The sequence below is a fragment of the Diadema antillarum genome, unplaced genomic scaffold, assembly GCF_040938485.1.
Source record: "Diadema antillarum isolate AM-2024a unplaced genomic scaffold, OU_Dant_1.0 seq00000409_RagTag, whole genome shotgun sequence".
Classification (NCBI taxonomy): Eukaryota; Metazoa; Echinodermata; class Echinoidea; order Diadematoida; family Diadematidae; genus Diadema; species Diadema antillarum.
In genome coordinates this window covers 747,233-773,601 of record NW_027271396.1, presented here as the reverse complement: position 1 = coordinate 773,601, position 26,369 = coordinate 747,233, and the positions used below count along the sequence as shown (strand labels likewise).

At 38.3% G+C, this 26,369-nt stretch overlaps 2 protein-coding genes across 2 annotated transcripts; one reads left to right on the top strand and one right to left on the bottom strand.

The window, feature by feature from the left end:
• Positions 1 to 8,089: 8,089 nt before the first annotated feature.
• Positions 8,090 to 13,309, bottom strand: LOC139732283 (mitochondrial transcription rescue factor 1-like). The gene is made up of 3 exons (XM_071643156.1): positions 12,935 to 13,309; positions 11,837 to 11,909; positions 8,090 to 8,319 (listed from the first exon to the last, which is right to left on the bottom strand). Exons 1-3 carry the CDS (start codon positions 13,273 to 13,275, stop codon positions 8,137 to 8,139), a joined length of 597 nt encoding a protein of 198 aa, XP_071499257.1. The 5' UTR covers positions 13,276 to 13,309; the 3' UTR covers positions 8,090 to 8,136.
• An 898-nt stretch (positions 13,310 to 14,207) lies between these two features.
• LOC139732292 (uncharacterized) lies at positions 14,208 to 26,344 on the top strand. Its single transcript, XM_071643164.1, has 5 exons — positions 14,208 to 14,376; positions 18,612 to 18,678; positions 19,235 to 19,357; positions 23,022 to 23,121; positions 25,808 to 26,344. The coding sequence occupies exons 1-5, from the start codon at positions 14,208 to 14,210 to the stop codon at positions 26,342 to 26,344; spliced, it is 996 nt and encodes a 331-aa protein (XP_071499265.1).
• Positions 26,345 to 26,369: the final 25 nt, after the last annotated feature.

Genomic DNA, 26,369 nt, shown 5'->3' with positions numbered 1-26,369 from the left:
CTTCAGAGCGGTGTACCCGGACGTCGCAAATGTGGTCTCAAAATATGTGGGAGACTTCAATGAAAAAGGTCATGAAACGACGCGACAAAATCTTTGCGCGTTGCGGAATCGTGGCGCGAAATGTCGAGGGGGGGTCAATTTGACCCCCTCCCAGTTAGAATGGGGTTAAGGCTACATGATAATTTAGCTCATTATGGCGGTATGTGCGAGATATTAAGAACACTTCAGACATGTGGAAAACTTGATATTTAGGCACATCATGGACAAGGACAAGTGCAGTAGATACTTTTATTTTCCCTTCTTTTATTGTAGTCCCAGGCAGAAGAACCAGGCTATCAAGGAAGAGACGTCAAAACTCTGCACATCAAGCCCCCACTGATGCACAACCTGCACAAGAGATTAATGCTCATCGAGCAAAGAGGGGTTTGTTTGAGGACCCAGCTTCAAACTCCTCATGCAAGCCGCTCAGGGAGAAAAATGTTCAGGGAACATGGAGCTCAACTTCTAGTAGTCCTAACCCTGGCTTGATAGGAGGAGACAACAATGTGTGTGCTGAGTGGAGCTTGCATTCGGAGCAGATGCCAAATCGGAGCAATCCTGCATCTAGGCTTCCTATGGAGAAAAATACACAGGAGAACAGGAGCTCTCTGCAAGGGTTGTTGAAAACAGCCCCTTTACCTCAAGGTTTGTTGATGCCAGCTTCTGGACCGAAGCAGGAGAATGCTGCTCAGCAAACTATCCAATGTTTGCATGTACAACCAAAGCCCAACACCACATCCAGCCGTTCCAGAGGGAGAGATGTGCAGAAGCCTACCTGCAGTTCAGCCCAGAGTTCTGGCACTCTCAACCCTTGGCCTGCACTAGAGGATGATAATGATGAGCAGAGAAAGGAGATTTTGGTGCTGAAACAAATGGAGTGCCACTTGTCGAGGCTTTCAAGGAAGAAGAGGTACAGGGAGAAGTACAGGATCTCTCTTCTCTGTGACTCAGGCCTCAGCCCAGTACAGGAGAATGGTGGTGAGCAGAGTGAAGAAAGCTTTGGGCGTGAGCTGAGCAGCGGTCAGAAGGAAGAAAATTTTGGATGGTTTGACAGCGACAGTGAAAATGAGTTATCCGAGTCTCTCCTACAGGTACCCATGACCTCCCGTTAGAGGCCAACCCTAGGTGTCATAGGATCATTCCAGTGTGAATAGCCAATCCCCAAGATTCACCTTACTTGGGAAATCTCTTCCATTGTATACAGGGTACTTCTGAAAAAGACAAGAGGTATACACTAGATATGTGATTCCTGTTTGTGGGAAAGATGATTTTTCCTGTAGCAAGTTGAAAAAACGAACCCACTCTAATCTGTATTGTTCTTGATTTTATAGAATGTAATACATGTATATATTGATTTTATGTTGTTGAAATGTACAATAATTATGTGTATTTCTCATCATTCTAAATACATACATCACATCATGTCACACTGGATAATCCCATTACACTGAAGTTGATAAATTTCTTGTATGTTTCCTTGTTTTTACAATCAGGTTGTATCACGTCAAACACATGAAATAAGGTTTGCCTGTATGATGTACATGTACCATGAAATGATTCATTCGATTTAAAGGTGGAGTATTGTGCATGAAGAAAGAATATATCCAGATCCCTAGTATTTGGGAAAGCAAGAATTGTGAGATGTATGGACACTTGTGCAATTAATGTATTTTTTTTTTTCAAAGCTGTGATGTCTTGAGCTCTTACGGGATTATTGGTTCATTTGACTGCAGAACATTTATACTGCTGCAGTACTCTGTAAACATATTGTATGCCTTACTAGATCAGTGTGTATATATATACTACTAGAAATAGCTCTTTCAATTTGTACAGTCAAGCAAATATTTTATTGAGGTTATGCCTTCATTGTGCATTATCCAAAATTCTGTGTCCATTTTACTTGGTAGGCAGAATCTTAATATTAGCTTGTTTTATAAATACTTTATGAAAATGTCTTGGAAAAAAAAAATCGCAGCCAAAACTTGCCCTCAAGGGTCACAAGTGTACTAAAAAAAAAGAAAAAGAAAAATAATAAAGTTAGTCTACCCATTTCACCTTGACTGTCTTACCATGAAGATGTACTGAACTGCTTCTAAACTAGCTTTTGTGCCATGTGTACACGTATGGCAAATAACCCGATGTGATGTTAACTGCAATAAAAAAGCATTGCATTAATTCTCATTAGTCCTTATTTTTGTGCAATTCCATTTTTATCTGAAATGTCATTTTAAAACAATTATCAGAAATTGTATGTGTGTACAAAGCGAAATATAGGACAAATCATGGACACAAATTGAGTCACATCTTCTTCATTTCATGTTCATATTGTTTCACATTTTAGAACATTGTAATTTTTCAATTGCAAATTTTATTAGGCTATTTTAGGATAATGGTAGTGGTAATTGAACACTTTCCCCATAGATTTGACAGGAAGTTCCTGCAAGCATTAGTTCATGGTACAATAGCAAGCGCAAGATTTAGTATTGTATAAGTGGTCAAATTAGAGACATCAAGAAGACTTGATGACGAAATCAGCAGGTGCAATACAAATTGTACATGTCACATTCCTGCTGCACCACTAAAAAGACCCGAGAGCTCTTTCAGATGATAGAAAAAAAAATTTGTTTCATAATCATGTTTATGAATTGTGATTGTAATCTGGATTTGAGTTATAATGCACCATTCAGATATTATGCACCATTCAGATCTTATGCACCAGAGTTATGCACCATTCAGAATATAGAAAATGAGAGCTCTTTCAGACACAGAATGTTATCTTTGGCAATCATGTGTACAGTTATGAATTGTGATTGTGGTCTTGATTTGAGTTACGTAATGTTCAGATGCTTTAATGTAGAAATTTAGACCTCTTCAAGACAATAGAAAATTGTCTTGTGTATGAATTGTGATTGTAATCTTAAAGTGAAAAGATAGTTCTCATATGTCTGCAAAACTGTTCATTTTTTCTCTAGAATATACCCATATGCACACAAGTACCGTATATGTGAAATAATATGTGAAATCAGTGCATATCAGATCATTGTTGCTACATAGTTTGCATGCATCTGATAAAATGATTATGATTGCTAGGGCAGTATCAAGTATCGTGTAGTGGTCTACCCACCTACCACTGAATGGGGGAGGGCGCTTTGGGAATGAAAGTCATGTTGTACAATCCAAATCATTCTACACCTGTAATACATGTACACCAAAACATCTTGATATCGTGGCAAATTGAGTCAGCTAGAAAAGTTTCTTGGTCAACCTTTTGGATGTATTGCAAGCAAATACTAAATGGTGGAAGATGAAATTTTAGCCCTTCTGAGAATTCTTGTTTGGATATGATCTGTTTTTTCTTGTCAATATTTTATTATCTAATGTATACATTTTAGATACTGTCATACATGTGTTTGAACTTGGGAATTACAGCTTATTTTATGGTGTTTGTACAGAATAGAACATCGTAGTTTAAGAGTACATTTAATCATGAACTACAAATTTTTAAATTTGAATGGATTTTGCATTTCAGTAGAACTGGGAAATCTTGTATCCGATAAAATATTTTTCATTTCCTCTGTTATCTTTCAGAATACTTTAGAGTCAGAAACATTTGGGCGAGGATTTCATAAAGTTTTGGTAGGAAAAAAAATCATTGTATCTAGTCTCTTTCTCTCTTTTATACTGCCACCCAGAAGGTTTCTATTCATAGATCATTCTCCCACTCCAGAATACTCCATAAAACTGTAAAAGCAGCAATTTCCATGATCCAATTTGCAAGGATCCAAAATTTGCGAAATTAAAATGCACTTTCATTCTTGTCTACACTATGTCTATATTGAATGCCAGTGGTACTGTGTATCACAAAAATGTCATGCCGCACATAAAGGCCATTGGCTCCAATTTGCACAAATTTCATGCCACAAATATTTCTGGGTTTACAGTAGTGTATACTAGTACTCAAACTTGTGGCATAATATCACTGATTTTACTAGCTTAGCACCACACTTTATAGTGAGAAAGAAATGCTGCATATTTTACTGACACATTTATTTCTATCTATGCCACTTGAAAACTGCTAAATGTAGTTACAACCAAGCATCCTAAATTGGTTTGAAACCTGGAACCATTCGCTGGCTGACTGAATCAAAAAGGGTTAAGCTAGGCCTCACGTCATACTGTGATTCAGGTGTGTGTACATGTTAAACAAACAATAATATGGTTAAATGTATCCCCCTGGGCAGGCAAGGTTACACAAAGACGATGGAATCATACATTTCACATAGCTATCCTGTTGCCAGTCATATTCAAATTCAGTGGTTCTTAAACGTCTCTATCTGTGTGTGCTAATGAACTTTTTGAGTTATTCAAAAACTTACATACTTGTGCAATGTATACTAGTATTCAAATGTATTCCATAAATCCTGATCAGGTCAAATATATCTGTGTTATAACTCATATTTTCAATGAGAAACCAAAGCAGAACCAGTGTGCCACTAACAAGATCAGCTATCACAGCTGATCTTGACCATACATTGTGCCTTTCACCAAGGTCATTTGTTTTGGACTGTATTTAGAAGCATCTAGCAACTGAGTTGCAATACACTGCATCAGACTTTTCTCTGAGACATTTGTTCTAGTAGGGTAGTTTACATTTGCTCATTATCATATACTACACTGTACTTTACAATGATTAGTTGTACAATGTATTGTTTCTTCAATATCACATGGCTGTATTATGTAAATTATGGCATTCAATTGTGTAGATCAGCATATCTTGAAAATAAAAATTTAAACATTATGTACAAAAGTTTTGTGTCCCTGATAAAACAGTGGGTATCCTTCTCAATAAAAAAAAATCTTTCTTTAATTCAAACACTGATAGTGAAAACTTTTCTTGCAAATACATTGTACAACATAGAGTAAAATTCAATGCTTCTATGTAGAAGTTTTGAGCATTTCATGGCGCTGTTGTCTGTACAGTTATGTGTTATTTGTATGATTGAATGTCTGTCATTGGAGTTAAAAAGGAGACATCACATGTTTGTTTGTTTGTGTTTGTGGGTGCATGTTAATATACAAATACATGAACCAATAGTAGTGTACATGAGCTCTACAATTTGCCATAGCAGTCTTATTCATCTACCCATATCGCATAACATGGACTGAATGTTGCCGAGACAGGTCATACAGTACATGTATAAAGAATATGGCCACTTTTACAGTATGTAGGCCTATGTTATAATGAAGACCTAGAAACCAGGGGTCTGTTCCATGAAAATCTTATGAGAGACTTTTCTTTCGTAAGAGACACTTATAAGAAACTTCTTGAAATGGATTTTAAAGTCTAATGTACAGCTGCAAAAAGCATACATGTATCCAAGCAACTTTGGCCATTCTGAGATTTATGTAAAGACTCTGTGATGACTTCATGAAACGGACCCCAAGACGATTAGCCTTGTTACCTAGTACGCACATATCACGTTTCTCACCTTATTATCAAGGTATGAAAACAAAGAAGCATGAAGAGTGGGACCAGTAAAATCACCTTTTTCTAAGAGTATTTTGTTGTACATTTGTATATGAGCTCTTCATTTATTTGTATGAGTAGCAAAAGTGCGCTTAGAAACGTCAGTATGAAGCACCATATAAATGCAATTATTATTATTATTCATAACAAGGGTTCACTGCACTTCCCAAAACTGAGTTTTACATGTACATACAAATGTAGTTGTCTTGGCCAAGAGAGCATGAACCTGATAGGTTTATATCCAGACACTGAGTTACATTGTACATTGAGTTGTCCAGTGAACATTTTCATTGTCAGTATGCGAATCAAAGGCAGTAGGAATTGATAAGGCTGGTGATATGAGGCTCTCATACTGTACTACATGTATGTGGTTGTCACAGGATTTTAAAGACTTTCTTAAATGTCCAATAGTAATGCATGTGGGTAATTCCATGAAGTTGGGGCAGTGTCCATGTAGCATCGTGATATTTGAAAAATACATTTCAGCATAACTCAATATTAATTATGCTATACATTTATTGTTTGTAGGCTTTACATTTGCATTGAGGCCACACATTTTCCTGGAAATTTTGTGCCATTCAGACTCAATTTTGATGAAGTTATTAAACAATATGTAACAGTGTCCTGTAGCATCGTGATGTGTCCATGTAGCATCGTGAAATTTTAACATTTGGTCCTAAGAGACAAACTATGGCAATTAGCTTGACCAAAATTTGATGCAATATGCATATTTACTAGTTTAGTCAGATAGCTAAATATCTCAAATTTCCTGTACACAGTTTTAGTTTTAAAAGAAAATTACAAAATGTATCACGATGCTACGCAGTGTCCTTTTTTGTTACATTTGGTGGACACCGTGTAGCATAGTGACACATTGTGTAATTTTCTTGTAAACGTAAAACTGTGGAAAATAGAGTTAAGATATTTAGCTATCTGACTAATCTAGTAATTATGCATATTATATCAAATTTTGGTCAGGCTAATTGCATTAATTTGTCTTTTAGGACCAGATTTTAACAATCACGATGCTACATGGACACGTCACGATGCTACAGGACACCGTTACATTTTTTAAAAATAACTTCATCAAAATTGAGTCTGAATGGCACAAAATTTCCAGGAAAATGTATGGTCTCAATACAAATGTAAAGCCTATAAAGAATATATGTATAGCATAATTAGTATTGAGTTATGCTAAAATGTAACACTTTGTGCCCCAACTTCATGGAATTACCCATGTACACGTACACTGTACATGCACAACTACTGTACATCAATGAACATTCATGCATGCATACATTCAAGCGTAATACCCACATACAGCCTGTACATTCTTCACTCCTAATCACACAGACACACAACAAAAGCATGTATCAATTGCACAAATTAATCACAAACTGCTTGAAAAGATACAGCACACATGTATGTTTATTATGTATCACTGGCTGTGTGTTCTGTGTGGTAATCATGATGACTAATGAAGTATGGAAGACATAACATCGCATACATTTGTAGGTCATCAATACAGGAGGACAGATCAACTAGTCTGTGACACCACTTCTTGCTAACTGTACAATTCTTTGAACTGTACTATTAAAGGCATACATTTTCAATGTCTTACATGCAGTACAGCTGTATATAGTATTCTTGTCCTATATATTTCACTTTTATATCCATCATTATGGACCAATGTGCTGATCAAAAAGGTGGAACACACCAAAACCTACCTTCATTCTAACACATAAACCTGTTCAATATTAAATCTTATGCATATCTTCAGTCTTGCTCTTGTTGACAAGTACAAGCAGGTTTGCCTAAGTCCTGTCAAGCATAGTCACAACTAATACATGTACATGCCAAATGGATTCCACATACTAAAATACATTCAGTTTAAAGTGATAGATAAGATACTGTAAAAGTGGATATTTTGCACAAGTAGGTTTTCCCCCTGGGCTGGGTAAGATAAATTTTGTGTGTTTGTAATTCTGCAGAATGAAAACATTTTATAATGGTCAAAATATAACAAGTAGGACCTACATGTAGATACATTGGCATGCTTTTTTTCCCCACAAGTTTCATATCACACGAAAATTTCAACACCGTATTAATGTCCACTTTTGCAGATGCCTGTTGCTGTGTACTTCGTAAGAGGATATTTGTATTTAAACACTTCATAGAGAGCAGGTCCAAGAGGGATTTAACATGTGAATACAATGCATATTGAGTGTAGCTTTCTGAAGTTCTTTTGTGTGTTTATAAATTCACAAATTACAACCCGACTTGCAAAATTTGCAAAAATAAAAACCTTGCAAGGTTTTGTTATACAGTGTACAATATTTGTCCTTATGTGACTGCATAGAAGACGTCAAAATCAACGGAACAACAGATAATTTTTATTTTCAATCCAGCAGAGTTAAAGATGTAAAGCACCAACTTCACCTTAAGAAACCAAGTCTGTCCTTATTTCTGTCTCCAGGCAGACGCTTTGAATTTTGCCAGGGAATATGATCAGGGCAGAGTTAACTGCACTCCCAGAAGATGAAAGTCTGAAGCTTCTACTGTACACTGTATCACTTCTTGTGGGGTACTTCCAGTCGCTTCCATCGCCGTAACCTGACAGGTATGCGATCCGAGGCTGACCTTTCACCTTTGACCCTCATCACAGCTACTCTCATGACCACCATTCCCTGGTCGTCATCCTTGGTAGCCACTTTCTCATCTCGGACCACATCCAAAATATCACCCTCAGCTACCTGTTCAAAAAAAAAGAAGAATACCGTAGAATAAGAAACAGCAACTAAAATATCCCTTTAGTTTATCCCCTCTATTATCATAGATTTAGAGGACAAGTTCACCTTCATAGACATGTGGGTTGAGTGAATGCAGCAATATTAGTAGAACACAACAGTGAGAGTTTGAGCAAAATCGGACAATCCGTTAAAAAGTTATGAATTTTTGAAGTTTCTGCTCAGTCACGGCTGGATGAAAAGACTACTATAGCTTGTGATGTCACATGAGTACAACGATATAAAGAAAGAATTAAAGAAAATTCCACATATTTCCATTTTTCTCCCATAACAAAAGAACACTTGACTTCTCTCTTTCAGAAGGCAGGGGGAATAATATTACCCTTAGCATACGTCAGTAGCAAGTCGAAGAACTGTGCACTTTATTCAAAAAGTAAAGTTTTGTGAAATTCTCTTTTTATTTTCCTTATATAGTTATACACATGTGACATCATATACTGTAGTAGTCTTCTCTTCCAGCAGTGACTGCGCAGATACTTAAAACATTCGTAACTTTTGAATGGATTGTCCAATTTTCCTCAAACTTTCACTGATGTGTTCTACTAATATTGCTGCATTCTCTCAATCCTTATGTGTATGAAGGTGGACTTGTCCTTTAACCCTTTGAACCCCGCATTATTTGAGATGGTCGTGACCCTCACCCTGCATTATTTGCACATGATTGAGCATATTTTGCTAAATGACTAAATACATTGGGAATACATACAAAAAATACAACAAAAACAAATAACCACAGGTCTGTGAAGTGTGGTTATGATTACTCCAATTTCATTTGAGCTGCAATAATAGCTCAGTATGACAATAATGATTATAATCATAATGATAATCAACATTAGTAATGTTAGCTATAAAAACAATAACCTCACTCCCTGACTGTGCCACGCCCCCTTGACTTCGACGATCACCAACATGGTCACCTCCAGCTCCAGCTCTAACGGCATCCCAGCTGCTATTTCCCCCCGCTGGTACCCGGCTAAGATTGTACATCACCTTGTGCAGCATCTAGCTCATTATCTGTGTCCGTTTCATCTTCAAAATCACTGCTTTGACTATAATATGACTTGTCAATAGCTTCCTCATAATCACCAGATGATTCACCTAGGATTATCGCTCGAGCCTCCTCTGCAGAATAGCATCTTTTTGCCATTTTTATAGCTCAAAACTTGCAAATCCAAACCGTAATCAACGAAAGTATAGACCGAAGAATCTCTCCGCATCGTTGTAGTGAGATGGCGTCCTATTTAGGGGGTCACCTGACAGTTAAAACTCAAGTTATCAAAGTCACATGATTTCTGGCCGGTATACCGGCCTTTAGGGTATTTGCACGTTCTGCGCGCGGCCGGTTTTCCGGCCTTTCGGGTTCAAAGGGTTAAGGAGAACTGCATCAATTTGAAACCTTGCAAGTCAACATACATGTACAGTTGAACCTCTCTTATCCGGCCTCCCTTTATCCGGATCTCTCTATTATACGGACGCAATCTCGCCGTGATTTTTTATTTATTTTTTTTTAATTACGGGAGGAAAGGGGGATTCCCAACTCCTTGAGAACTCCTACACAAACACACATGAATTACATATTACTTCCAACATGATTAACATACATTACATCAAATTTCCTTCCAAATTGCTTACCTTCAGACATTTTAACATCCCCAAACATTCCAAATCATCGCAAGAATATGGACGGATTATGCGCTCGAGTCCTCTCATTTCGCATTGCCACATAAATAGGTCCATACACAGCCGTCGATATGACTAGATAGCAGAGACTCCAACTCTCCCGTTTTCGACGGGAGATCTCCCGCCGAAAGCCCATTTTTGCAAAATCTCTCATTCTCCCGCTTGAGATTTGATTTCTCCCGCCCTGGCTCTGTGTCTCCCGGTGGAAAGGATTTCTTACTTATTGCTATCGTATGTTGAAAAAAATAAGCCTTAGATAGCACCAGAGAACATCTAGAACCCTACGAACTTCGCGCTTCGCACACATCAACTTGTAGTCTCCCGTTTGCTAGGGGTTTCAGGCGGGAGAATCTCCAGATCAGAAGGTGCTTGGGGTTGGAGTCTCTGAGATAGACATGCATTGTTTTGAGTCATTGGCTGAGCAACGAATGATATTGAACACTCAAAAATTGTTCCAACACAGTACACACACAAAGAGAGAGAGAGTGTGGGGAAGAGAGCAACCCAATCGCAATGCGCTATCACTTTTTACCTTGGGCCCGGTACGGTATTAGGTAATGTAGCTGTCTGTTACTGAGTGTAATGCAATGAAAAGGTTGCAGTATACACATTACTACATGTGGTACTACAATGGGCTACATCAGTACATGTGTATGTATATGTACATGTATAAAGCATTGAGTCTCTCGTATCCGGCCAAATCCCTCATCCGGATGAGCCCCGGTTCGACTTGTCCAGGTACGAGAGGTTCAACTGTACATGTAAATGTTTGTCTTATTATCTATGTGGCTACATTGTGTGTCTATCAAATCAGCATTTTTTTTGAATAGCTGGAAATTTCACTATGTGCACAATTCTTTTTATTTTTTTTTTATTTTTTTTGTACGTCAATTTGCACCATGCATACCTCAAAACATGCAACAGTCTTTGGATTGAGTAATATTAAAGTGAAAACATAGTTCTGGTAAGGGCTTGAGAACCCGTCTTGCACGATTATTTGCTTGCAATATATCGAAGGAAGCTACCAAAAAACTTACCTAGCTGATGCGATATGCCTGGATGATGAGTGGTTTCAGAGTATTTTCAGATTAAAAGTAAAAGTCAGTAAACCGACTTTTATCCCAGGAGGATCCGGGCCAACTTGGTCACAGAGACAACACGGCCCTATTTCAGGCAATTATACGTAGTTGGTGATAGCCATATTCTATACCAAAGCCGCTTAACTAAATATACATAGGCGCATGTTCATTTTGTAGACACGCCAAAGAGGTTTTTGAGGCGCGCGTTGTTTTTTGATGCACACGTTGTGAACTGCGATAAGCCAGAAATAGTTGAACACGAAGCGCTCCCAGAGCACAATGCTGTACAATCAAGAAGTTAGTTTTACACAACTTGGCCCTGCCATCAAAGTGAGGTCGAGATGTCCTGGAGTCGGAGTTAGCCTGGCCCCGATCAGGTAGGTTTTCAGATGCAAACATTTTTGGTTAATATTTCGCATTTTCGTCGTTACCCAGTGAATATCTTGTTATTACAGCATTATTCCACAGATTTCTCAGGCATACGTGTACATTTGGGAACAAAATTTGACAATTCTTACAGGCGTACCAGAGCTATGTTTTGACTCTTTAAAGTGAATTTTTATCTTTCTTCCATAACAAAATGCCCGAAGAAAATACTTCACTTTTATTCTTCCCTTGTTTCCAAGTGGAAAATAAGAGGACCTGGCACACAAATCAGACAGTTCACTCAGGTAGCACATTAAAGTTGATAATCAAAGTCCCACCTGTTTGCTCTTCTTTGTGACCTTCTGTCCATTGTGCCTCAACTTTGCACTGAGAAAAGCATCTTCCACCTTCCTGTTCAAGTATTTCAAACAACAAAGGAAAACATTCAAAGACGTATATAAACAATAGCAACAGAAATATGGTAACAGAATTGTTACATCAATAGGGGCCTGTTGCCCAGTACAAGAGGTTGTATCATAGTAAATGAAGATAATAATAATAATAATAATTATATGAACACTTGTAATGTGCCTGTATCCATCATGAATAATAAGATGCTCATGGCACAAGAAAGAGAGAGGCAGAAAAAAATACCAGTGATAAAAGAGGTATGCGAAAAGGAATAAAGGAAATGTTTACAAAAAAGCTTGTTTAAATAACCAGGTTTTAAGTGAGCTCTTAAACTCTTAAAAGGATGCAGGGCAAATGTGAAGTTGACATGAATAGACATAGGAATTAAAAAGAAAAATGAGGTCATGTAGAACAGTTTCACTTGGATCTCAACTCAAAATACCCAACCTCCCACCCCCTCAAAAAACAAAACAAAAAAAACAACAACAAATCAAGTCAAATATGAAAACAAAGTCAGTGCATTTGTATTGAAATTTCTACACCTCTGATAAAGTCTGAATGCCTTCAACATTGAATGAAAATGGTAAGCTGATATCATCTGCTGAACAGCTAAACGTGATATACACAGTTGTACAGTAAATCTACAATCAATTAAGTTGCTGTTCTGCTGCAAACAAGTAAGTTAAATTTCATAGAGAAATCTGATGTACAGCTGTACATCTTCACATTATTTAGAATGTAAATGATCATTGTTTTCCTATCAACATGACAACATTTAATCAGGTAGATGGAAAACCTCACAGAAAAAATCAGTATATCCCAACATTTGAAAGGATCATCAATAGAGTCCACATGAAGAACCATTCAACATACAGTGTACTGGTCAATTTGAATGCACAGTAGCTATCATGTTCGAATGGTGATGATGGTAATAATGACAATATTGTTGCTGTGACAACTGTTTGATATATAATGTTGCTGTCTGTTGCAATCTAGGCCTGAGTAGATAACTTAGGGGCTCTTACTTTCTTGAAATTCCTAGACCAGCACTCAAGATGGCATCAATCCTGAGGGAAGGCACACTCATCTTGAGATCTTTCCAGTCCTTCTTGGCCTCATCCACCTCATCATCATCCGGTTTCCAATCTTCCTCCTCCTCTTCCTCCTCAGCATCACTGCTACTCTCATCACTGGAGTCTTGGTCTTCAAGATTGCTAGCCTTATTCTTCGACTTCAAGGATGTTTTGGACTTGGATTTTTTCGTTGAATAATGCCTCACTTGACATGGCTGCACAAACACTGCTCTTGTGGACAAGGAGTGAGAATACTGGCCCAAGTTAGTTTGAATCCCATACAATGACTTCATACCGGGACGACTGAGAGACGGTATGAATATTGTAACAGCTCGTGCACGTGATATAAAATTCTGCTGCTTGATAATTTCCGCCGAGTCAAAAGATGTGAAGCTTGGCTTGGTCAATACGACCGGCGGTTGTTCTCTACATTCTTGACTGCGACTCCGAGTGCAAGCGAGGCTGCATAAACTTCGAGAGAATCTTAGTCGATCTATTATAACACACTTCGACAAAATTGTCCGGTTGAATATGCTCATGGCTGCACTTGTAGCAGTGTTCGCATTGAGCGCCAATTTGAATACCAGTGCCATGGTTCCACAGCCCCACTCTTCAGATACGGGTTGTGAGAGCGCCTTTCCCCCAATTCTCTGGCTGCGCTAACCAAACCTCCGCCGTATCGCTGCAGCGATATGGGCCGACGGCTGTTTCTAATTCATTAAACTGCTGCCAAGCTATTGAAGTCCAGTGCTGCAAAGGTAGATGCTAAAAGCTGGGTCTTCCAGCGTCCACAAACACTTTTGCCGAAATAAAACATGTACGCGTATTATAATCAGGAATTTACAATTTAGAAAGTTCACCTCTATCAACATGATATAAACGCCCAACACGTGCCGAACAAATTGTTTACAATCCCATGGACATAGTCTCTGGTCTATCTCCTATCCACTTCATCCGCTACACTCGTTTTAAAAACAAGCATATATAGCTTTTTAAATCACCATAAAAATTAAAAGAGAGAATAATTTATGGTATTCTAATAATATGAGTATTTAATCGTGGAAAACGGTGCAATCATTATGAATAAGGCTTTAAAATTTAGAACAGTTTTCTGGTTTTGAGACTAAGCACTCATACACGCGCGCGCGCGCTAGTGCCGCATGCCGTGCAGTGCTACTATACTGTTTACAATTTGATCGAGCGAGCGAAATTTGAGAGTGAAAGCATGGACGGAGTCGACGAGGAACCCGCTGTTGATGAGCCCGAAAATATCGCTGGACAGGAGAGCAAAGATTTACCTGTTGTTTTCCAGTGCCAGCAATGCAATACGATATTGAGTGATTCACTAGCCTTTGTAGCTGCTAATGATGACCTGAAGGCAATTACTCTGGATCGTAAGTAAATAGCAACTGGTTGGTCACAACTGTGGACTACGTAGTCCCATATATTATGTTTATTGTTGCCACGTTGCAGTCATACTGTAAGTGTAGCCTGACGTCTGACCAGACCGCTGTGCTTCGTACAGCAGTAAACGACCGTCGCTTTTGACGGCAAAATCACATAGAATGTCTTTTATTTTGCTTTATTTTAACATTAAGATGATTTTTACCACTCACCTACATCGTATTTTGCTGATGGTTGAGTTGAATTTGGTGTTTTGTTGGTATCCAGACCTTATTCAAGTTATTGTTGAATTTTTCGGAGTAGTTATACTATAGATTGTGCGATGATTCACAAAATCAACGAACTACCACGAACGCTCAACCGGAAGTACCATGGTAACATTTTACGTACGCCCATGCATTTAGTGTGTTACGTAAAGCTTGTCGTCTGCTACGTACATTTATTTCTGCACGTGCTGCTCTCATGATTTGACCTTTGCATGGGTCACTTCCGCTCCGACAAGGTCATCACTTCCGCTCCAACAAGGTCATATGAACTTTTCCGACTCGCTACGTTGTAGTATACGAGAGTGATTGCCATTCAAATAACATGCAGAAGATGAAGAGTGAAGCAATACGGACACTTACAGACCTGATTTCAATCACGGATTTTGGTGGGTTTTTGACGTAATTTTAAAAAAAAAATCGCAAACCGATTATTGAATATCCATCATAGACTATGGGGATTCCTTATATTTTAGTTTTCTACGATAAATAAAGATATTCATGAAGGAAACGTACACCCACCGCTGAAAATGACAACTTCTACAAGAGGGTAGACGTGCAGCCGCTGTCGCAAAGCGACAGCGGCTGCGTGTAGTTAACTGTAAGTGTAACACGTTAGCTGGATATTATGGATCCTGGTTGGTCGGCCCGTAGCTGGAAGGAGACGAAAACATTTTGTTTACATGTCGAAACAGTAGTTAACTGATGCAGTGCTGACTGCTGTCGGGTCAGGCCACAATTTGCGTAGTCAGTTCCAATATGCAAGCAACCGTCAGCTTGGAGTTCTATCCAGGGAGCATGCCAGCAATAGATTCTATCACTCGGGAGTTAATTTACCTCCGCCAAAAGGGAGCGCGAAGGTTAGTTTTCATCGGCGTTTGTTTGTTTGTACAAGTGTAAGAGCGTGCTCTACCTCTGGCTCTAGTTTCTGCTAGAGCGAGGCATGCTGCGCTGCGCAGCTGGAAGTTGATGATGTAACAAAAAGGCTTCTGAATTACTAATTTTAGGAAACCACCAGGCGATTTCAGCATGCATAGAATGTACGTATGAGTGGAAATGACAGAGCTATCTCTATGGAAGAACGAGATCAGTGGTGGAGATGAGCTGTTTGGCGAAGGTCTGCGCTCTCAGTTTTTCTCTAAATTACTCGAGTTTAGTGTGTAGATTTAATACACTATCATAACAAGTCAAATGACGAAGTGCAAGGCCACTTGCCTTGGCCCTTGGCAAGGCCCAGGGCGATCAGGCGAGTGAGTACTTGTATGATAAGCGTCACTCGGGAGTCGTAGTTGTACAAAGTTTTACTCATACATTTCATAGTTGTACTGCACTGTCAGCTCACAAGAGTTCTTGAGGTGTTTAACCTGGGAGGTGCTAGGTGGGAATTTAAAAAGCCTGCATGTTAAGTTTGGACCATGTGCAAAAACTTAGGTTTGTATATTGTAGCAGGTGGTCAAATCTTGGATGGTGCAGTGGTCGAATTATGGGTGGCTTGGTTTACTACCCACATGACTATGTCAGTACAGCGTGTCCCAGAAAAAACGAAACCGGGTTTCCATGCACTTTTTTACTATCGAAATCATACATGTTTTTTATGAGATATACATCAAAGTAAAGATAAACTTTTCTTCTTTCATTTGATATACAACTCAACGTTCATCGTTCATGCATGACTGAGTTAGAACAATGAACAGTGGTGCTACCAAATTTTCATTTGCACGCGCAAATGGTGACTTGAAGTGCATTTTTCAGACTTTTAACGTTGCGTTTTCGAAAAACAAAGTTTATTAGCCAAATATTCATATTTTCTTCTTTCACATGAGACCCTACGCGTCAAATATAAATAACGCATGCTTGAGAAAAAATTGCATGAAAACATGCTTTATTTCGACCGATTCTATGGATAGTCGAAAAACGAGCATTCAGCTCTCCCGACTTAGCATTAGACAATAGGCTCATGTGCACAATTGAATCCACACATGGGGGGGGGGGGGTTTACAGAGAATGCTGTATGAGACGGAAAGCCCTTTGTTGTCATTTATTTAGAATAAGCTATGAGATATAACCAATAATTGCAGACTAATGTCGTGAGTATTTTCAGGCTGCACGCAGTCCAATGGCTAAGGAAAATCAACATTACAACAATGATACACATTTTGATGATTTTGTACCTCAAACTTATGTTACTGTTTTCATTTCTCTCCACATTTACCTCACGCATGGTTAGTCCTTCATCACTGACAGGGTTTTGAAGTTTTTGAAGGGGAGGTGAAGCAGAAAGAGAGAATGCATCACTTTATTTATCACTGAACATGCGCTTTTTCAAAGGTACTAGTGCTGGGCAGCAAGTCGTCTTATTTGGGGGGATTTGGGGGAGGCTTTCTCCCACCCAACCTTCCCAAACATTTCTCTGATGAACACCCTTTGCTCTGTAGTTAGCTGCATGGTCAGGCAAGCTCATGATCATGTGCTAATTAACGACTCTATTCACAACCGAACCGTCTGTAACAATCCTTTTTACCCCTCCCTTCATGTTTGTGTAAATTCATTGAAGCATGCTGAAGGCCATTGTTATCTGCCAAGTTGGGCATGTCGGGAAAGCTAACTGGCTCCTTATTTAGTGGGTAAAATGGAAGCATATTTTCAAATTGAGTTTTCTCGAGCAGGCGTTGATCATTTTTTATGCCTAGGGCATCAAATGAAAGGAAAAAGAATGGATATTAACGCTGTGATTTTATTTTTTGCAAAAGATTGCTGAAAAAGTCTGAAAACTTCATCCGAAGTCGCTATTTCCTCGTGCAAATGAAAATTTAGTAGCATTACTGTCTATTGTTCTAACTCAGTCATGCACGAATTTTGAACAATGAATTATGCATCTAATGAAAGAAGAAAAGTTTATCTTACCATTGATGTATATTTCATAAAGAAAATGTATGATTTCGACAGTAAAAAAATGCATTGAAACCCGGTTTCGTTTTTTCTGGGACACGCTGTATTCACCTTCTGCTGCCACCTGTGAATTACCTTCGGGCTATACCACTAGATGATGCAATGATGGCCATTAAGCAGGTGTCTAGCAGAGAGGGACAAAATTTGATATCGTGATTGTGCAATGGTTTCCCTCTCTCGACATTCCAGTTGAAATCATCCTTGAAATCATCCACACTACTGAGGCAATAAGAATGAGCTTTGAAGTCATGCTTGGCACTGCAAAAGTAACGTCATACACCTAGGTTCTATACTTTGTCGAGTCCGTTCACTAGATTATCAAATTTGATGTGAATGTATGGTTATTATGTTGGGAATGATATGTACAGGGAGTCTAACTCATGTGAGTTTGTGTAGGAATTTCATTTGAATTTTCAATTCCCCTCTTCCTCCATAATTATTATCAAAACAAAAACAAAAACAGCAAGATTGCTACTGGATGATAGAGAGAACCGGACAGAGGGAGGCTGGATAAGAGAGGTCAGGCTGTAAAGGGATGTGGTGCATGTTTTTCTACATTTCATTGTCACACAATTTGAAGAAAATTTTAAATGTGGAACGTGAAATGAGTAGTAGAAGGTATCTATGTATAAGATGGAACTGTATCGTAGTATATATACATGTACATGTAGATGTAAAGGCCATGCATATATGGTAAGACAACTGTATTACATAAAGCAGAAGTTATGTTTACGCACCTATGGTCATTACCCAATAAGCAATGTTAGTCATTTGAACAAGTTGCCCGAAAATAATGGAATTGCAGAATCAAAGCATCATATCATTGCTGTGCTATACTATGACCTTCCCAAAGTAAAATGATTGGGATTATACCATTCAATTCTTCCAAACTACTGTACTTTTCTCGGTGATCAGCTGGTATGGTTATGCAAAACCATAAAGTTTTCAGTTCTGTACCATCTCATTCTTTGATACCCCGAACTGTGTGTTGTTATTTTCTTTCTGCACTCTAGGTGTAACATCATCAGTGGAGTTATCTTCAAAGTTGGTGACGTCCACAGATGGCATTGATCAGGGAAGGTCAGTTATTATTACTGATTGACACATTTCCCTACATCAACATAAATAAGCAAAGACGATTCAAGTGTTTTCAGTTATTACAGCCATGATAAGAACACTAGAATGATTGTGTATTTACATCGATAAATAGCAGTTTGTAAATCAGTTGCAATCACAAACAACTTGATGCAATAATCATCGATTTGAATATGTAAAGGTCACTTCCTGTATAAGCAGTTATTTTTGAGAAGGTATAATTTTTGTGTGAATTCTCGAATCACAGTTGGATCGCAAATTTAACTACACACAACAAGCTCTAGTAGTCTTCTCATTTAGTGATGGTGGCACTGAAACTTCAAAAATTGATTTCTGTTTGAATTCCTCAAGCATTTACTGATGTGTTTTACTAATATTGCTGTATTTTCTCACCCACATGCATATTAAAGGTTACTTGTACTTTCATCTACAGAAGAGTAAAGAGATGGCTGATACTCTGAGAATAAATGTTGCATACTTCATGTTATGTCACATACTCATCTCTTTGTCATTTCTCCTTACCGTGTGTGTTTCTACACAGTACATACACTCCCCTCATCTGTAATGGCTGCCAATCTGTGGTGGGCAAGTCTTACAAGACTACACCCAGAGTTCTGGATGACCTACGGGATGCATTCACTCTGAGTGTAGACAGTGTCTCAATGTAAGTTTTGCCTTTGATAGATCTTGGAGTTTAGAATACACTGTATGCTGACTTTAAATTACCCAAGTATATGAGATCGGTAATCCAGGGCTTTGCTTCGTTAGCTTATCATCATACAGAACAGGCGACTACCATTACCAGCAGTTGTTTTTTTTTTTTCATTATACAATGTATTGAAAAGTTTTTAAAGCAGAAAAACTAATAAATACATAAAAAAATGAAATCTGATGTAATTATGAAGATATAGATAATAGTTATGCTGTATGAGGCCTGAATTTTTACTTTTGTTGTGACAAAATTTTGTTGTACTTAAGTTCGTTATAATAATTCTTGGAATCTGGTTTTCATATGACAAAAAAGAAGCAATCCGAAGAAACTTTGAAGATCGATTGGGTGAGATTAAGAGAACATTTTTTATTTGGAAAAATCGTAATTTAACGTTAATTGGTAAAATTCAAATTTTGAAAACATTTATTATGTCTAAGATAATTTATTTGATGTCAAACATTGAAATTCCTCAAGATTTTGTGAAAGAAGTAGAGAAGTTAATGTTTTCCTTTTTATGGAATGGCCCAGATAAGATTTCAAGGTCAACTATGTATGCACAATATGCTGAGGGTGGTCTCAAATTCCCCAATTTACAATGTATGATTGATACGCAGTTAATTAAGTGGGTTAAAAGATATTATGGAAATCGCAACCATCAATGGGTGCTATTGGGAGATTACTTCTTAAAAAGGCCTGGTGGAATTCTAGTGTTTCAAAGTAATTATTCCCTTGAAACTATTGATAAGAGGGGTATCCCTCCATTCTATGAGAATATTCTACAAATATGGTTAAAGACAAACATACATGAGGATTTTATTGGTGATGAAAATAGCCAAGCAGGCATCCTACAACAACCAGTATGGAATAACCAGAATATTTTGATTGATAAGCACTCAATATTCTGCAGGCCGTTTTTTGAAGCAGGTTTATGTTATATATATCAAATATTTAGTATTGATGGACGGCTCATTGATTTTGAATTTTGGTTAAGGAAAGGAGTGCCAAGCAAATATAATATGATGTATATGGCAATTGTAGACTCTGTTCAAAAATACTCGAAATGTTCCTTCAATACACTCCTATTGGAGATGTTTTGGAAAGAAGAAGTGGCTCAAAAACAAAAGGATCTTATTATTTCACAGTTACAAAATGTGAAATCAAAACCAATATATGAGGAATTTTTAAAAGAGATTAAATCAAGACCTGTTTGCGAAACAGTTTTCGCTGGCAAGTATGGAATTCAACCAGAAGATTGGACACAAATATATATGTTGCCATTTATATGTACAATTGAAGTAAAATTGAGAGAATTTCAGTTCAAGTTGTCGCATAATATACTTTACACAAATGAAAGATTGTTTAAGATGAAAATATCAGAATCAGAGTTGTGTACGCTTTGTAAGTCATGTGCTGAGACCCCTGTACATCTGTTTTTTGATTGTAAAGCTGCTAAAGAATTACTTCAAAAATTTGTGGATGAAATTGGTACGATCTTTCATGTTAAATTAGAGGATTGTACAAGAATTAGAGTAATGTTTGGATTCATCAAAGACTGGAAAGGGCCCCACAGGAGTTTATTGAATCATTTAATATTGTTATACAAAAGGTACATATATATTCAGAGATGCAAAGATACAGGTGTGAAATTTCATGGATTGACAGCATTTATTCTTAATATCCGTTATATAGAATCTAACATTGCAAAACGAACAAACAAATTAAATTTTCATTATAAGAAATGGTCCCCTGTAGAACATATTTTTTAGGTCATTGTAGAAGAACATACAGTCGACTCTCGTTATAAAGAATATCCATATGGCAGAACCCCGACGTGATGGGGTAGTTTTTTGGGGGGTCCCAGGGTTTGAAAATTTTCCTATTCAGAGGTATTTGCGCCCTGGATATGGCGAGGTTTCAAAAGTGACAAGATCACGGTGGTTTCGCTGGGCCCTAAGGAGTTTATTGTAACGAGAGCTGACTGTATCTTTAGGATATTGTTCAATTGTTGAAGAGTTTGATACCCATCTTTTATTGTTGTTGTTGTTGTTGTTAATTTGTTAAACAAAACATGATTTGTAATATGATTTTGTATGTTTCGTTGTATAATGAAGAGGAAATAAATAAATTTGTAAAAGGAAAAAAAAAAAAAAAAGTTCGTTATAATGGCAGTGCTCTGTAGCTATCCTGAACCTATCTGTAAGTGGATTAACTAGTCTTCCTAATTCCACAAGTAGTAATGTTGTCTGTATTACCGGAAAAGGTGTATTGCATTCTCACATAATGTGATCGTATCAAACTTTTAGGGTAAGATGGTCTGTACAGGGTGTCTCTAAAAAAAGTAAACCCAACTTCAACGGCAAGTTTTCAGAAAACTATAAAATATTTACGCATTATTTTTTCATGGTTAGATAGTCCAATAAGTCCTCTGTCCAATGATACCACGTAGGTTATGTAACTCTCATGCATGACTGAGCATGATTCAACTTTGTGAATGGGTGTGAAATCATGACTGTGGCAAGTTCCGTGATCAGCGTACTTTCTCACATTGTACCAGATGGCTCTTTTTGTTGGAGGCTGCCTGTCGGGGAACTTCACCCGAAAAGCCTCTTGAACTTCCACGAAACTTCTTGTTTCCTGGTATCGAGTTACCAGGAATACTCTCTGCTCAATTGTCAACTGTACCATGTTTGGAAAGCATGTGAAGTGTGAATGTGTCAGGAACAACCTTTGCTGAAGTTGTTATGTAATCATAGGCCTAACATGTGACAAAAATTTAACTTCAAATTTGCCCTGAATGCATGACAATAGCAAGAAATAACTTGCCACAGTGATGATTTCACACCCATTCACTACAAATTATTATAAGTTGAATCATGCTCAGTCATGCATGCGAATTACATAACCTACGTGGTATCGTTGGATAGAGGACTTATTGGACTATCTAACCATGAAAAAATAATGTGCAAATATTTTATAGTTTTCTGAAAATTTGCTGTTGAAGTTGGGTTTACTTTTTTTAGAGACACACTGTAGAATGCTTAGTAAAATGTCTGGCAAGTTACAGCATATTGCATGCAAGGGAATAATCCTTGCACATTGAGGTCTGTGGTCTGAAATCATGTGGCATCGCAGCACACAGGCCTGTGCAGATCTCAATACTGTGGATAGAGTTGGTAGGGCCATACCATGTATTCCATACCATGTATGTTAGCATGAACACTGCTTTGTATACAACCAAGTAACGGTGCGGACAAATGACAAGGGGATATTGTGCTGGGCATGTTGGCTCTTGGGCTTTGTAATGGTCACATGTTCAGTGGGATTTTTTTTTTCTAGCTTTATCACATTCAATCAGTAAATGACATTTTACTTATCAAAGCAGACATGGATCATTGTAGCTGATAATAGGAATAATGTTAATTAACACACATGGAAGAAAATCTGGACTGCAAAATTTTTTTTCTTGATGTCAGATATCTTGTTTTATCCGTGGGTATTGTGGAGTTTCCCTTCTAACAATTTTACATCTGCTGACGGAAATGGATGAAAAATTTCTCAAAAACTCTGTGAATGTGATGTCTTTTGATATCAGGTGTATTGTTTGGTCTTTTTGTAGGTACCAGGTAGGATCAGCAGATACTGCAGCCATGACAGCATCTGACAACTTTGTGGAGAGCAGCACAAGTTTGAAATCACTGAAAGAAACTACTCTCAAGGTGAGCTGAAAGAAGTTCATGTAATCGTTATGTGTAGGATCACGCACAAAGATGTAAACAACACTTCATAAGAATCACAAACATGACTTTGTGTGTGGGGGGTTTACAGTGTATGTCATGCCACAACCAGACTTACAGTCTGGCCCTGAGTTAGTGTGGTGCAATAGCACCATCTAGTGTTCTTAACCTGTTGAGGATGGTCTGATTTTGCTACAACACGCATTTCCCATAGACCCCAGCCCGAGTATGCTCGGGACTCTTCCTCAACGGGGTTAAGATGTGTGGATACACACTTTTGTCATGGCAACCAAAGTTTAGAGATCAGGGGAAACAATCCCAATGTCAGTTTATCTCAGTTATAAATTTCTTGTATTCCCCCCCCCCCCCCCCCAATTACTTTGATACTTTTATGCAGTCATTCAGAAACGGATATAGCTATAATTTCAGCCCACAAAATCAGTCTATGTTTTTTTGGTTTTGTCTCTAGACTGATCATGATGTAGCCATTATAGTGGTAGGGCATTAGCGTTATACTGTTTAGTACCAATATCAGAGAGAGAAACCAAAGAAAAAAAAAATTAAATAACAGGGTTTGTTTTATATATTAGTAACCATTTATTGTTGTTTATAGTTCACTAACACAGCAAAGTCTTCTTTCATAAAGCACTTTAATACATTGGACATGTACTTTCTTCCTTTTATGGTAACTCTGACGGAGTACAGTCCAATTATGATTATGCGTCCATCTCTTACGTGGACTCCTCTGTCAACTAGATATGATCATACTTTGAACCTACCAAAAAAGTGATTTCAAACACAATTAAAACTCCTACAAAACTTACACGATATACAATGTACCTATTATATATCCAAGTCCCAACAGAAATATACTATAAATTTTACATAAACATTTCTTTAATTGCCATGTAACATTTACTGTAATTTTAAGTTTCCAAGCTTAGATTACACCACTGTTACAGTGTGCACTACTTACATATATAGCTACCACTGGGTCGGCAGTCTACTTGTACTCATGTATACATAAACATTGTTTCTCCCTCATCTGGCCAATTCGCTTTAATATGAAATCCCAATGAGCACCTATACCAACATGGCTGGATAACTTGTCAGACTGTATTCATAGGTGAGGATGAGAGTTACTTGGATGCTTCTTGTTACCATCACATCCCAGGTGTCTGTATCTGATATTTATACCCCCGCCAAAGTTTGAAGGGGGTATATAGGAATCAGTGGACGGTCGGGCAGTCGGGCGGGCGGTCGGGCGGTCGGGCGGTCGGGCGGTCGGGCGGTCGGTCCGTTGCAAATCTTGTGTCGCGAACTACTTCCTCAGTTTTCAACCGATTCCCATAAAACTTGGCACAGATGTGTGCCTTGGGTTGTAGATGTGCAAGACGTATTTTTTGACAGTACCCAAAAGTACGTTGCCATGGTAACGGCATATTATGGGCAAAAATGGGTACAAATCTTGCGTCGCGAACTCCTCCCACAGTTTTTGATCAATTTTTATGAAATTAGGCACAGATGTTCATCTGAATATGTTAATGTGCAAGACACATATTTCCGCAGTGGCAAAAAGTGCGTTGCCATGGTAACGGCATGTTATTGGTAAAATATAGGGCAAAATGCTTCATGGCAAAACTGCTTCATCAGTGTTCTTCCAATTCTTATGGAATTCATATTGAATGTTTGTCTTAGGATATAAGTCAGCATGACACATTTCTTGACAGTGACAAAAAGTATGTTGCCATGGTAACAGCTCACATATTATGAGCCAAAATGATGGAAAATTTTGTGTTGCAAACTACTTCCTCAGTTTTTGCCCAATTTCCATGAAACTTGGTATAGATGTGTGCCTTTGGTTGTAGATGTGCAAGACGCATTTTTTGACAGTATCCGAAAGTACGTTGCCATGGTAACGGCATATTAATGGCAGAAGATCAAGGAAAGATCTTGCGGATTTAACTACTTCCTCAGTTTTTTGACCAAAGCTTATGAAATGTGGCACACACCTTGATCTTGGTGGGAAGATGTGGAAGACATATTTTTCGGACGTGTCGGAAGCTGCATTACCATGGTAACAGCATATAAATGGCAGAAGATCAAGGAAAGATCTTGCGGATTGAACTACTTCCTCTGTATTCGACTGAAGCTCATGAAATGTGGCACACACATTGGTCTTGGTGGGAAGATGTGCAAGACATATTTTTTGGACGTGTCGGAAGCTGCGTTGCCATGGTAACGGCATATTAATGGCGGAAGATCAAGGAAAGATCTTGTGGATTGAACTACTTCGTCAGTTTTTGACAAAAGCTTATGAAATGTGGCATACACAATAGTCTTGGTGGGAAGATGTGCAAGACATATTTTTCGGACGTGTCGGAAGCTGCGTTGCCATGGTAACGGCATTTAAATGGCAGATCAAGGAAAGATCATTCCTTGGGTAAGACTGTCGTCACGGGGAGGGGGTATTAGTCACCTTCAGTGATATTTCTAGTTAGGGTCTAGTGTCATGGGAAACAGCTCTTTATTAGCGGAAGAGAGCTGAATATCATGTGTGGACAGTTGAGTGGTGAGTCTTATTAGGTATATTAGCACGTACATGTAAGTATATGAGCCAAGAGTGAGGAATGATAATTAACAGTCATCATTGCATTAATCCTCACAGCTTCAGGTGTTGGTGTGCGCCATGCATCAACGTATCGCCAACATAGAGCAGTGTCTGGAGATTGAAGATCAAGAGGAGGCGGGGACATTGGGACTTTCCATGGCCGGGCTGGTTGGCTCCACCCCTATGCGTGAGGGTACACACACTACCAATGGGCAGTCAGAAAGCAGAGGGGAATTCACAAGCAACAAAATGGCAGACTCTCAAAGAAGCAGAAGTCCTACTAGTAAGAAACGTGCTGCCAACATTCAGACACACCACATTCCAAACAAACTTGTCGCAGAAAGTCTGGAGTCTAGTAACGAGACTAACCCTAGCAGCTCTGGAGAGGCCGAGAGTCGGAAGAGGAAGACAAATAATGAAAGACTTTCAAGGGAAGGAAGAACAACCAAAAATGGCACTCCTCCGTCGAGAAGCCGTAAGCGTGGGATTGGTGGTAGTGATGATGCTGTGAGCAAGCAAGGCGCACCACAAGCAGGCTTAGGCACAGTGTCTCCGATAAAGAAAAGACCAAACTCCAAGTTAAGCAGGCCTTAGTGTCATGATTGCAGTTGATAATTAT

Coding starts and splice junctions, on each gene's coding strand:
- LOC139732283 (XM_071643156.1), bottom strand. CDS start 13,275: ATGAAGTCATTGTATGGGATTCAAACTAACTTGGGCCAGTATTCTCAC. Junction 11,910..12,934: donor GGTCTAGGAATTTCAAGAAA/GTAAGAGCCCCT, acceptor ATACTTGAACAG/GAAGGTGGAAGATGCTTTTC. Junction 8,320..11,836: donor TCACAAAGAAGAGCAAACAG/GTGGGACTTTGA, acceptor TTTTTTGAACAG/GTAGCTGAGGGTGATATTTT.
- LOC139732292 (XM_071643164.1), top strand. CDS start 14,208: ATGGACGGAGTCGACGAGGAACCCGCTGTTGATGAGCCCGAAAATATC. Junction 14,377..18,611: donor GAAGGCAATTACTCTGGATC/GTAAGTAAATAG, acceptor TCTGCACTCTAG/GTGTAACATCATCAGTGGAG. Junction 19,358..23,021: donor AGTGTAGACAGTGTCTCAAT/GTAAGTTTTGCC, acceptor GTCTTTTTGTAG/GTACCAGGTAGGATCAGCAG.